Below are 12,607 nucleotides of genomic sequence, written 5' to 3'. Positions count from 1 at the left end.
TGTATTGGCTATTATTATTTCAGACTCAGAGAGATGGGAACATAAATATCAATTGTTATGCCCTCTGTTTATCTAGAAGTTTCTCTATGCCAAACACTCGGCTTTATGGGCAAAACTTCCTTCACCGTGAGGTCATTCTGAGGACTATGACTTAAGGCCTGTAAAGGGTTCAGGGGTGGTGCCTGACACACGGAGATTTCTTTCAGTTTTCCATCCATTTCCAATTCATCCTTCTCTCACTGGAGTTGTGAATCTTACAACCCCACCTCTTGATTTTTATCTTTTTTTTTTTTTTTAAGAGAAAATTAGTGGTTCGTGACTTCTGCTGTGTGGCAGACGTGCTGACGGAAGGCGGCCCTGAGACAAAACCTGGAGAGACAGTCAACGGAAGAGACAGCCACAGGGCGAAGGAGAGGCAGCACCGCCAGCTTGGGGCCCAGGACATAACCACATGTCTTTGAACAGATCCCCAGCCCTACCTGGGGTTCAGAGCCCCTACTCCTGAAGAGGGATTTCCTGCCTCCCCTCTAGTACCCCCCCCCAGCCGGGAACCCCACATCACTCACCAGCACTTGCCCGGGGTACTCCCGGCGCACCTCCACCTTCACGCCGCGGGTCTCCACGCGCACGGCGCGCGTGTAGCTCACGGTCTGGCTGCCCCGGTGCTCGTTTTCCACCAGCACCCGGAAGGCAGGCAACCCCGCGGCCTGGCCGCACGAGCCGGACAGCAGGTAAGTGCAGGTGCCCATGAAGTCGAAGCGCCGGCCGTCGAAGCTCACGTAGTGCGGGTCCCCGTACCCCTGGCAGCTCCCAAAGCGGTCGGGGTAGCAACCCAGGAGGCCATTCTGGACACGGCAGCGCTCGCCCGCTGGACAGCCCTGCGTGTCGGTGCAGCGCACCTGCTGGGTGGCGCCGTCGCAAGTGCAGCGCCGTCGGCACTGCTCGTCCGCCCACACCTGCTGGCCCGGGGCGAGCGGGCGGCCCTGGAAGGTGCAGCCGCACGACGCGGCCGCCACGCAGCCGCCGCCGCTGGCCACGAAGCCTGGGAGGCACACGCAGCCCTCCACGCACGGGCGGCCGGAGCAGTTGGACGGCGCCGCCTCCGAGTTGCAGGTGGCCGGGCAGGCGGGGCCGCACCGCTCATAGCGGCTGTTGGGAGGGCAGGACAGGGCTGCGGGGAGACGGAGAAGGGGAGGGTGCTCAGGCGGGTGCGAGGGTGTTGCATTGTTGCATTGGCTGTCCCCTTTCCTGGCAGGGCGCCCTGCCCAAAGCGCTCAACAGGGACTCCCCCCTCCCCCCCGCCCCCAATCATGCTCCTGCCCCAGAGCTCCGAATGGCACTTCCATCCCTCCAGGTGCTGGGACCCCAAACCTCAGAGACACAGTTGACTCCTTTCCCTCTTCGCTCACAGACGACCAATCTGTCAGGAAGTCCATCACCTCCCTCCTCCTCCCCCCTCCCTCTCCCTTTGGCTCACTCTGTCCCAGCCACAGAGGCTTCCTCACAGGTCCTCACGCTCCCACCTCAGGGCCTTTGCACTGGCTGTTCCTGATGCGTGTAGTGGCCTTTCCTCCGAAGGCAGTGCAGCATGTGGCTAAGAGAAAGCTGCTGGAGCCTGGACAGCCTGGGTTCAAATCCCAGTCTCCCCTTCCTAAGCTGTGTGATTGTGAGCAAACGACTCCATTGGCTCCATGCCTCAGTTTCCCCATCAGTAAAATGAGATAGTAATAGTACTGACGTCACAGGGTGGTGAGGGGTAAACGAGTTAATCTATGCAGAGACACCCCATTGTGTCATTGTTACTTAGCTCACTCTATTGCCCTTTGCTGCTCTCGGCTCCCATGTCACCTGCTCAGAAAGGCCTTCCTATGAGCCTCCCATTTCCTCTTCTTACACAAAGGCCCTTTCTTTTGCTCTTTGAAGATATTCCACAGTTTACTGCTTACTGTCTGTCCCCCCTGCTGGAATATGAACTCTGAGAGCAGGGATCTGATCTGCCTCAACCTCAGCTGACTCGCCAGCCCCAAGGACAGGTCTGGCCCACAGGAGATGCTCGCTCATTCCACCTCTGCACCAGGCCCTGGGGAGCTCGGGGGGGCGGGCGTTTGCTGGGCATCGAGGACACAGGAGTGACCAAGACAAATCCCACATGGCCTCAGTGTCTCCCCAAGACTTACTCCTCCTCTGGAGTCCCTGTCTCAAGCCCTAGGCCTGGGTCTGGGCACATCTCCTTCCCTGCACACTAGACTTTCTGTCTCCAGAAAATTTCTTTGGGAGCCTCACAAGGGAGGGTCAGGGGGGGCCAGCACACACCAGCAGAGGGATGGGGCCAGACAGGGGCCCCTATGAATGAGTGAATGAGTAAGTGGATGGAACCTGACTAAGGAGCTTGGACTTTACCCAGAGGGCATCGGGGGAGCCGCGAAAGGGCTACAAACGAAGAGCTGTTCACATTTCTGCTTTGGGACTCCGAGGACGATGTCTCATGCCGGCTCCTGCACGTGCTCCTCTCTCACCCCCGAACCTGCTTCCTGCTCCCCTTTATTCTGCCTAGTGTCAGTTCCTCCTGCAGCTTTCAGATTGGGCATCCCTTCCTCTGGGAAATCCTCCCTGACCCCGCCAGGCAGAGTCAAGCAGTTTTCCTGGCCACTCGGCCTGTGCCTCCCCGAGCCCAGCGGGGATGACTCGGGACTGTCACTGGCTAGTGATGTGTCTGCCCCAACCTCAGGCTCAGCGCGGGCACCGTCTGGCCACCTCAGCCATCCCTGTGTTCCTGGCGCGGTCCAGCTTCAGGCTGAACCACACACAAGAAGTGCTCAGACCCTGAGGGGCTGCAAGGAGTCCCGGGCCTTCCCACCGCGAGCTCCCAGCCCCCCCAGGGCATCGACTCACGACAGTTGGCTGGTGACCTCCAGTCTCCGACAGAGATGCCGTGCTCCAGGCAGGCCTGGGCGTAGGCGCTGAGGCTGCGGCACAGGCTGGACCGGTCCCCGCTGAGCACACACAGGTCGTACACACACTCCTCCAGGAAGGGCCGGGGCGGCAGCGCGCTGTGGCAGGCGGCAAAGGGGCCATCGGGCTGGGTCAGCATGCCGCAGAGCCGGCTGCCCTCGTAGTGCTGGGCCTGGCCCGCGGTGCAGGAGGGACAGTTGTTTTGGCAGCCGTCGTCACACAGGAAGTCCCCGTCGTCCAGCTTCCAGCTACTGGCGAACTCCATGGGGTCCGGCGCCAGCTCCTCCTCGGGCGTGAGGAAGTCGTCGGCGGGGTTGCCGTTGTAGTTGCCACACAGTCCGCACACCTGCTCTCGGAAGCGCTCGGGCAGGCTCAGGGCCAGCTGGCAGTCCCAGTCGTAGGTGACCACCAGCCCGAAGTCCAGCTCCACCACGCCCCGCGTCCCACTCTGGTACACGCGCAGGCGACCGTCGGCCAGGGAGGCGGGCAGGCGCGAGCGCTGGTTGTCGATCTGTGGGGGGGAGGAGCGGGTGGTCAGATCCCGTGTGCTCTGCCTTCGCCCCTTCCCCCCTCTCTCCCTTCCCCTGCTCCAGCCGGGATTCCTTCCTCCTGCTGCTGCCACCAACCAAGCCCTGGGCTCCCTGCCCTTGCTTCCCTGTGGCCTGAAAGGTTCTTCCCCGAGACGTACGTGTGGTTCACTCCCTGGTCCCTTACACAAGCTTTGCTCAAATGTCACCATGGCAGTGACATGCCCCTATTCTGTGCGGCAACCCTTCCCTATGCTGTATTCCTCTTCCCTGCTCTGTTTTTTTTTTTTTTCCTATAGCTTCTAAGGCTTCTAACATATCATCGGCACACTTCTCATGTTTATCGTTTGCCTTGCCCCGTAGACTGTCAGCCCCACGAAGACGGGAGTTTGGTCTGCTTTGCTCACTGCTCCGTCTCCAGTGTCTTGAATGGTGCCTGGTAGGATCGCAAGTGCTCAGTAAGTGAAGGGAGGCATTGCTGCGTTAGACGACCATTCACTGGGCACTCCCTCTGTGCCTGGCCCTGGCCGGGAGATCCCGGGCACACAGTGGTCATCGACACAACCCAGAGCCTGCTCTCATAGGGCTCCCAGTCCAACAAGGGAGACAGAACTGTCACGAGATCAGAGCGACAGATCAGAGTGATCAGGACTGGGATGGTGGACGCGCAGGACGCTGTGGGCGTCTAGAAGAAGAGCCAGACGCAATCTTGCAGGTCAGGGGAGGCTTCCTGGAGGCAGGGACAGCTGAGCTGAGCTGTTAAAGGATCAGTGAGGGAGAGCCAGAGAGACATGGGGAAGGGGATTCCTTCGCAAATATCCTAAGTGGAGACAGAGTCAGGCCAGGAGATAAGGAGTGTGTCTCTCTGTCTTTTGGGCCCAGTTTCCTCTTTCTGAGTGTTTCTTTTTAACTTTTTCTTCCCATATGCTTATCTTAGCTAAGAGGATGGGGTATGAAAAAAATAAAAGGAAAAAGAGGCAGAGGGGACCGCAGGAGGTAAGATAGATCTTCATTCAGTCAGTGGGTCAGCAAGGCCTCCGTGAGCCCTCCTGTGTGTCCAGGACCGTGCTGGGCAGTGCTGTGGATGCAGCCGTGACCAAGACACTCACGGGCTCTGGGCCCAGGGAGCCTATACTTATCTCTATTTTTAAATGACACAAGTAATAGGCGCTCATCACAGAAAACTTACAAAATCCTCATGAGAAAAAAATCAGGAGAGAGAAATCACTCACATTGCTGTGGACACACGTGTGTGCATGCATGCGCACAGAGGTACATTTAAAAATCTGCCTGCTGGGGTTGTTTTTTCTACCTTTTAATTCATGATTTTTTTTTTCTTTTTAAATAATGAGACCCTGCTGAAGTCCCCATTTCATGAAGCCCTCTTTTCTCCTAGCAATGTTTCGGGGATATCCTATCATGATTTTTTTTAATGTTTTTTTTTTTTTAGTTTATTTATTTATTTGTTTAGAGAGAGAGCACAGGTAGGGAAGGGGTGGAGAGAGGGAAAGAGGATCTCAAGCAGGCTCTGCACTATCACCGTGATAACACATTGTAAGCCCCATGTGGGGCTCGATCCCATGAACTGCAAGATCACGACCTGCACCGAAATCAAAAGTTGGACGCTTAACTGCCTAAGCCACTCAGGCACCCCTAATGTTTTTTTTTTTTTAATTTATTATTTTGAGAGAGAGAGAGAGAGAGAGAGAGAGAGAGAGGGCAGGGGAGGGGCAGAGAGAGAAGGAGAGAGAGAATCCCAAGCAGTCTCCGTGGTCGGCATGGAGCTCGGGGCTTGATCTCAAGATCAAGACATCATGACCTGAGCTGACATCCAGAGCTGGACGTTTAACGGACTGAGCTGCCCCAGGCACCCTGATCATGATTCTATCAGGAGCTCTAAACCTCTGTTGAGTCACCGACCTCTGTAAGGATCTGACAAAAGGAAGAGGGCCTCTCTCTCTCTCTCTCTCTCTCCCTCTCTCTCTCTCTGAAAACCTGCACAGCCTGTTCAAAGTTCCTCACGTAACTTCTGCAGCTGGAAGTCCCTCTGCACTGCTGCTCAGTCCCTCTAGGTCTGGAGAACACCTACTTGAATCCACTTACTGATCCGGCTCCCAGATCCACCCACACGCGCACAAAACAAGGGAGGTACAAGGCTGTTCAGCGCTGTGCTGGTGGCTATCGTGGAAAAAGCCTCCATCCGCGGGGGACTGAGTTGAATGAATGACGAGGCATCCATCCAATGGAGAACCGTGCGGATGTAAAAAAACAAAAACAAAAACAAAAAAAAAGGAAAGAAAGCAGAGGCTCCCTTCAGGCTGATTTGGAAACCGCTCCAAAAGGTACCACTCAGTGCACAAAGCAAAGAGCAGAACAGAGCAGACGGCACAGTACTCTTGGGTAAGAAAGGTGAGAGGGAAGAATGCACTGTTTACGCTGCTTGTACTGGCATAAAGGAACCCTAGGGGAACCCGCAAGGAATCAACAAAACTAGCTACCTGTGGGGAGCAGGGGCAAAGCAGATGAAGACGGGGATGAAAGCCGGACCTAGGGGCGCCTGGGGCTCAGCACGTTAAATGTCTTAGGACACTTGATTTCGGCTCAGGTCATGATCTCGTAGTTCATGGTGTTCAAGCCCCATGCAGGGCTCTGCTCTGACAGCTCAGAGCCTGCTTGGGATATTCTCTCTCTCTCTCTCTCAAAAATAAATAAACATTAAAAAAACCAACAACAGAAAGAAAACCAGGGGCACCTGGGTAATTCGGTCGGCTCAGCGTCCGACTTCAGCTCAGGTCATGATCTCACTGTCTGTGAGTTTGAGTCCCGTGTCAGGCTCTGTACTGACAGCTCAGAGCCTGGAGGCTGCTTCAGATTCTGTCTCCCTCTCTCTCTGTCCCTCCCTCCCTCACACTCTGTCTCTTTCTCTCTCAAAAAGTAAATAAACATCAAAAAAAATTTTTAAAAAAAGAAAGTCAGACCTTTCACAACATACCCTGTTTGTTCTGAGCTATGTGAATGCTCTACCTATTAAAAAAAATTAATCACATCATCATGGAAGAAACTTACGAGTATTGTACTGGGCAAAAGAGGCTTTACGCAAAGAGCTCCTTATGCTGTGTGATTCCGTTCATGTGAAGTTCTTGAACACGCACACACACACACACACACACACACACACAGAGTTCCTGAACAGGGAAAACTAATCCATGGTGGAAAAAAAAATCAGAACTGTGGTTGCCACTGGTAGTGGGTTGGGATTGTTTAGGAAGGGGAATGAAAGAATGTTCCAGAATGATGAAAATATTCTGTATCTTTTTTTATTATTTAAAAATTTTTAATGTTTATTTATTTTTGAGGGACAGAGAGAGACAGAGGGTGAGCAGAGGAGGGGCAGAGAGAGAGGGAGACACAAAACCAGAAGCAGGCTCCTGTGCTGACGGCTCAGAGCCTGACGTGGGGCTCAAACCCAGAACCCACAAATCATGAGATAATAACCTGAGCCAAAGTCTGACGCTTAACCGACTGAGCCACCTAGGCACCCCAAAAATATTCTGTATCTTAATGGAGGTCTGGGTTGCACGTTTGTCAAAACTCCTTGACTTGAGATTTATGTATTTTATTATTTGCACATTTGATATCAAAAGTGAACAAAACAGTGATAAAATATTGTGTAAGGCAGAATGGTGAAGAGGTTAAGAATAGAGACTCAGAAGCCAGCCTGCCTGGGTTCCCAGCTCCATCTCTTACTGGCTCTGGGCCCTTGGGAAGTCACCCCTCTCCCTGGACCTCAGTTTCCTTTTCTAGAAGTAATAATAATAATGCGGGGCGCCTGGGAGGCTCAGTCAGTTGAGCGTCTGACTCTTGATTTTGGCTCAGGTCGTGACCCCAAAATCATGGGATGGAGCCCTGTGGTCGGGACTTGGGATTTTCTGTTTGGGACTCTCTCTCTCTCCTCTCTCTCTGCCCCTCCCCTGCTCACACTCAGGAGTGCTCTCTCTCAAAAACAAACAAACAAAAACGAAAACAACAATAACACCTACCCCCACAGATCACTGTGAGCACTCAATGCATTAATACATGGAAATCACTAAGAAACAAATCCAGGACATAGCAGGGCTCACTAAGTTTAGTGTTTGGTCCCTTAAGAAATTCCCCGTTATTGGACATTTTGTTGCCTTTTTTTCCTGTTGCTATCACAATTGACATTGGCAGAAACTTTTATTTTTTCTGAACCATATTTCTGAGTATCCTTTAATTTTCTAGAAGTAGAATTACCGGACGAAATGGATTTAAACGCTCTGCCAGTTTCAAATTCCCGCCTCCCCCCACCTCCTCCCACCTCCCCCCTCTGCCCCCTCCGCCCGCTCCGCCCCAGCCTTTGCCTCCTGCTTCCAACTGGAGGCTCCTAGGTATTCAACCTGAAGCCTCTGGATACTCACCCGGGCGAAGCCGACCTCCCCGCGGACCAGCGATACGGAGTGGCTGTAGGCGCGCACGGTGACCAGGCCCACGTACGAGACGCGGCGGCTGCCCCGGTGCTCGTTCTTGGCCTCCACGCTGAAAGCGGGCAGGCTCTGGTCCTCGCTGCACAACTCCACCACGGTGTACAGGCACGTGCCCATCATGTCGTAGCGGCGGCCGTCGAAGGTGGTGTAATGCGGGTCACCCTGGGCGCGGCAGGTGGCCACGGGGACCGCCACACACCGGGCCTGCCTGCCCACCACCTGGCACTGCTGCTGGGGAGTGCACTGCACGTTTTGGCAGGTCTCCTGGGCTGGGGAAGGCGGGGGAGGGGCAGCAGAGAAAGAGTCAGGAGTATCGTTGCTGGTGGGAATCCCGGAGCTCTCCTGCTGCGAGGACCCATTTTAGAAGTGGGGAAACTGAGGTCTGGAACTTCACAGGGAGAGAACCGCCCAGGCATGACCCACCCCCAGGTCCTCTGAGTGTTTGGTCCCTGTTATGATTAATCACCCACCCCTCCCCCATTCTACCATGCAAACTCAAAGTGGCTCTTTAAAGTTGAGGGGCTTCCATGCTTGGGGTCGGAGGGGACGTTTTGGCCAGTGCTGGGGACCCTAATGTCCAGGGTCCTAGCTTGAGGCAGGGGGTCCACACAGGAAGAAATAGCAATTTCCTGCCTCCCAGTCTTCAAAAGCTCTTGTTTTCTGTCTGCTCATAAAAACGTACTAGACACCCCCTAAAAACTTTACAAATCTCACTTATTACCCCCTCACTACAATCCTGTGACAGCTATTATCTCCATTTTACAGACATGGAAACTGAGGCCAACAGAGGTGAGGTCACATGCCTGCCCAAGGTCGCCCAAGCAGAGGTGGGATTTGAACCAAGGAAGTCTGGCTTTAGCATGTATGACTCTGGCACCACAGTGTACTGTTTGGGGGCAGCTCTGAGCCTAAGTTTACACATAAGGCCGGGTCCTAGAAATTCACTATATTAACACATGCAAGGCACCTAGAATAGTCTCTGGTATGTTGAGAGGTAACTCCCCCCAGCATGGTAGCCATCATTATGATCATACTTTCAGACCTCCTGAGCTACGGTATAAACTTTCCTATATAAGGTGGGGGAATGGTAGTTAGCAACTGGTATAGTGGCTAAAATATTAAAGTATTTCCGTGGCGCATGGGTGGCTCAGTCGGTTAAGCACCTGGCTTCTGATTTCGGTTCTGGTCATGATCTCACGGGTTTGTGAGTTCGAGCCCGGCATCAGGGTCTGTACTGACAGTGAGGACCCTGCTTGGGATTCTCTGTCTCCCTCTCTCTCTCTCTCCCTTCCCTTCCCTTCTCGATCTCTATCTCTCTCTCTCAAAATAAAGAAATAAGCATTAAAAATATATATCAAAATATTTCCAAATTGTTTGATAAGAAGCTGACCTGATCCAGTCCCTCCCCCTTCCCCAGAGATCCCTCCCTCCCTCCAGGCACGTGGCTCTTCCCTGGGGAAGCAGGGGAGGGAGGAGCTGGGAAGCCTTAGGGAAGGGAGGGGTGGCAGAAGATGGAGGTGAGGTGGGGAAAGCCCAGCCTAGCCAGGAAGCCACAGGGGAGCAGGTAGGTGGGAAGAGGGAAGAGTCAAGCTAGCCTGGAAAGGGGCACCAGGGTCATTTCCCGTCACTTACTTCGGCCGCAGGCACCTACTGTCCCGTAGCTGATGGCGCTGGCCAGCCCAAAGGTGAGCAGCCCGAAGTTGGTAGTGGCCTCAATCATGTGGATGTTGTCAGCAGTGCCAAGCTCCACTTCGGCGTACGAGAACTCACTGCCTGGCACAGCTGTCCACAAGAGATCGGCCCCCACCCTGCGCCCTTCCGTGGTCAGCTCCTTAACAGCGTTCGTCCGGGCCACCACCACAGCCACGCCCTTAGCGCCTGGCATGCTCTTCACCACATAGCCAGGGCAGTAAGCCGCCACGTCCGGGATCAAGGTCAGGTAGGGGTCATAGGTGACTCCATCCCTCACGGCACCTGTGCCGAACTGCAGGACCTGGATGCCCACGTCTGCAGATAGGTAGAGGGGCTGGGACGGTCGGACCTCAAACTCGGCCACATCACCTGCCCGGAGCCCGCGGGAGCCGGTGGTGCCCCCCTGCTGGTAGGTGAGCTTCGTGGGCTGGCTGGCCACGACGTAGGCCAGGTCGTAGCGGGTCTGGGAGGACAGAGAGGGCACCACATAGTGGGTGCCCCAGGCGGACGTGGGCAGCAGCTGCTCTACCACATGGTTGCAGTTGGTGTGTTTCTGGGCGCAGCTGTGGCCGGAGAACACAGCCACGGGGCTACTGGCCGTGATCTTTGAGCCCGACAGTTCAGCGGTGCCCTGCACCTGGGCCACGCGGTAGGGCTCCAGAGTCAGGCTCAGGACACTGCCCGCTGGGTAGAACTTGTTGTTGAAGGTCACTGCCCCCACCAGCTGAATACTGACTGAGGCTCCCGCTGCCCCAGCCACCACAGCGAACTCCTTCAAGTGCTTGGAGGAGGTGCTGGGAGGCGTAAACACAAAATACTCAGTGCCCAGGGTATGGACGGGCCACAGCCGCGTCAGCTCTGCCGTGTCGGGCTTAGTGTTTACGGCCTGCGCAGAGATCGCGCGGTCTGAGCGGATCAGCACCGCTCGTCGGAAGGTATTACTGCCGACCATCTCAGCTTCGGCGCTGATGGTGACCATGACTGACCGCGCGGGCTTCACTATGACATTCTGGGAGGTGCCATCTGCCTGGCTGGCAATGGAGACTGAGGCGGGGCTGTCCGACAGGCTGGAGAGGAGGAGCTGGAGGGAGGCCTGGCGGTACCCTGGCAGGTAGTTCTGTAGGAAGGCTGCGAAGAATTCCACCTCCCCGGTGTCCTGGGGGTTCACCGAGGCCCCCTGGGTCACCCCTGAGGGGGAGAGAATGAGTTATGGCTCCGCTTGTCCAACCCTCCCCAGCAGACAAGTAACCGCTTGCACTGTGCCTAGATGCCAGGTTGAAATAGTGACTGGAGCATTTCCCCGCCCCCCACTCCCCGCCCCCCTTCTCCCTCTCCTTTCTTTTTATTCACCCACCGGCCTTTCTGGCTTTGGTTTTCTAAAACCCTGAACACTTCCAAAGGGGATCTCAGACTCCAAGGCCGATGGGGGCAGGCGAGCAATGTGAGTGTGAGAAACAGTCTGGGTGGGGAGTGTGCAAACCGGAGCATTCATACACCAAGGAAAGCGGGGTGCTGCTACCAGCTTCGGCCTGTTATTATGATGGTTTATGGGCTCTTTTTTTTTCTTTGTTTATGCCAGATCTTACCATGTTTTCAAGAGAAGCTGGCTCTTTGAATTTCCCTGGGAAATCTCCAACCCCAAATTGTTTTAAGTACTCTGGGGCTCAAACTGGCTGGATTCAGGTGCCTGTTACAGATTTCTGTCTTGATAAAACTTGGGTGGGGGTGTATAAAGGGGATAAAGGGAAGAAGATTATAGGAGTGTGGACAATATATCTCCTAGAAAGAGAGAGGAGTGTGTGCTTTTCAATACCCCCAACTAGGAAGAGATTCTCCAGGGCTGGGAAGGGGGGGAGAAGGAGGGGAGATCAGCAGGGCCTGGGAGAGGGCATGGGGGTTTATAGAAGGACTGTTTGCTGAATAAGGGGAGCGGGGAGGATGTCCCAGTGTCCCACGAGGCCAGGGGATCAGGGACAATGAAGGCTTCAAAAGTAACCTAAGCAGATGCTGACAGATTCCCACCTTTCCCCTAGTGCCCTGGTTTCATCTGAGACTCTGGGGCCTGGGCATAACCCTGGGGCACCGGGCACCAAGCCCTCCAAGAATGACTTTAGAGAAAATTTCCATCACCTCCGCAGAATGAGACTCAGAGTCAAAACGTTGGTTGAGTTACAGAAAATGGAGGAAGTGGTAGTTCTCACATACTTTAGTTTGCGGACCGTGTTTTTTATGTGCTTCCTTCTGGGACAGGGAGACAATGGGCAAATTCCACCACATTCCTCTGCAGAACCCACGGGACCCGTCTCCATCTCGGCTAGCTCGTGGGGGGCGTATGGACGGAGGCTGCTGACCCCCGCAGGCAGAGTGCCCCAGACCAGAGCAAGGACAGGGATGGGATCTGGGTCTGACTTACCCCACAGGAGGGTTGCTCCGGTCCAGAGTGTCCACCAGCTCCGCAGGGACCCCATGTCTGCAGTGGGGAAAGAGAGGGCGTCATAGGAGGCCAGTCTGGCCCCTCTGGCTGGACACTGTCCTGGAGAGGACAGAAGGGCCCAGTTTCAGGACAGGGGCAACCTGGGCACCAGGAAGGCTGAGGTGGGCTGGATCCTAGGGCCAGTGTGTGTGTGTATAGGGGAGTCAGATGTTCAGTAGGTCTGATTGGGGGTGGGGGGGTCAGGACAGGGCAAGGATGGGGAGTTGGGTGTCCAATGGTCTGGGGTTGGGGCGAGGAAGCCTGGAGCCAGGGGCCAGAGTAGGGGACCCGATGTCCCACTTCTAAAGAGGACCCCAGCCTGTCTCACCTGCAGGTCCCTGGAGCTGTGGGGCTGGCCCCTGAGCTGGGCTATATAGCGGAGTTTCTGCCCTCCTTGGGCCACACCCTGGGCCACCTATCAGGAAGATGGTGCCAACTTCCTGGAGGAGGCTGATGAT

General features: G+C 55.1%; 1 protein-coding gene across 1 annotated transcript in view; it reads right to left on the bottom strand.

Annotated features, from left to right (window-relative positions):
- The window catches only part of LOC120243268 (Fc fragment of IgG binding protein), a 39,733-nt gene extending 27,589 nt beyond the window's left edge, over window positions 1–12,144 (bottom strand). Inside the window, exons 1-5 of the mRNA XM_039249364.1 lie at window positions 12,090–12,144; window positions 9,617–10,864; window positions 7,919–8,268; window positions 2,893–3,463; window positions 567–1,171 (exon numbers count right to left, since the gene is read on the bottom strand). Of these exons, the coding sequence (XP_039105295.1) occupies window positions 567–1,171; window positions 2,893–3,463; window positions 7,919–8,268; window positions 9,617–10,864; window positions 12,090–12,144 (2,829 nt within the window). The remainder of the gene's footprint in view (window positions 1–566; window positions 1,172–2,892; window positions 3,464–7,918; window positions 8,269–9,616; window positions 10,865–12,089) is intronic.
- Between the last annotated feature and the right edge of the window lie 463 nt (window positions 12,145–12,607).

Source organism: Hyaena hyaena, unplaced genomic scaffold (genome assembly GCF_003009895.1).
Source record: "Hyaena hyaena isolate Hyena2069 unplaced genomic scaffold, ASM300989v1 scaffold_9, whole genome shotgun sequence".
NCBI lineage: Eukaryota > Metazoa > Chordata > Mammalia > Carnivora > Hyaenidae > Hyaena > Hyaena hyaena.
This window is presented reverse-complemented; position numbering and strand designations above follow the sequence as displayed.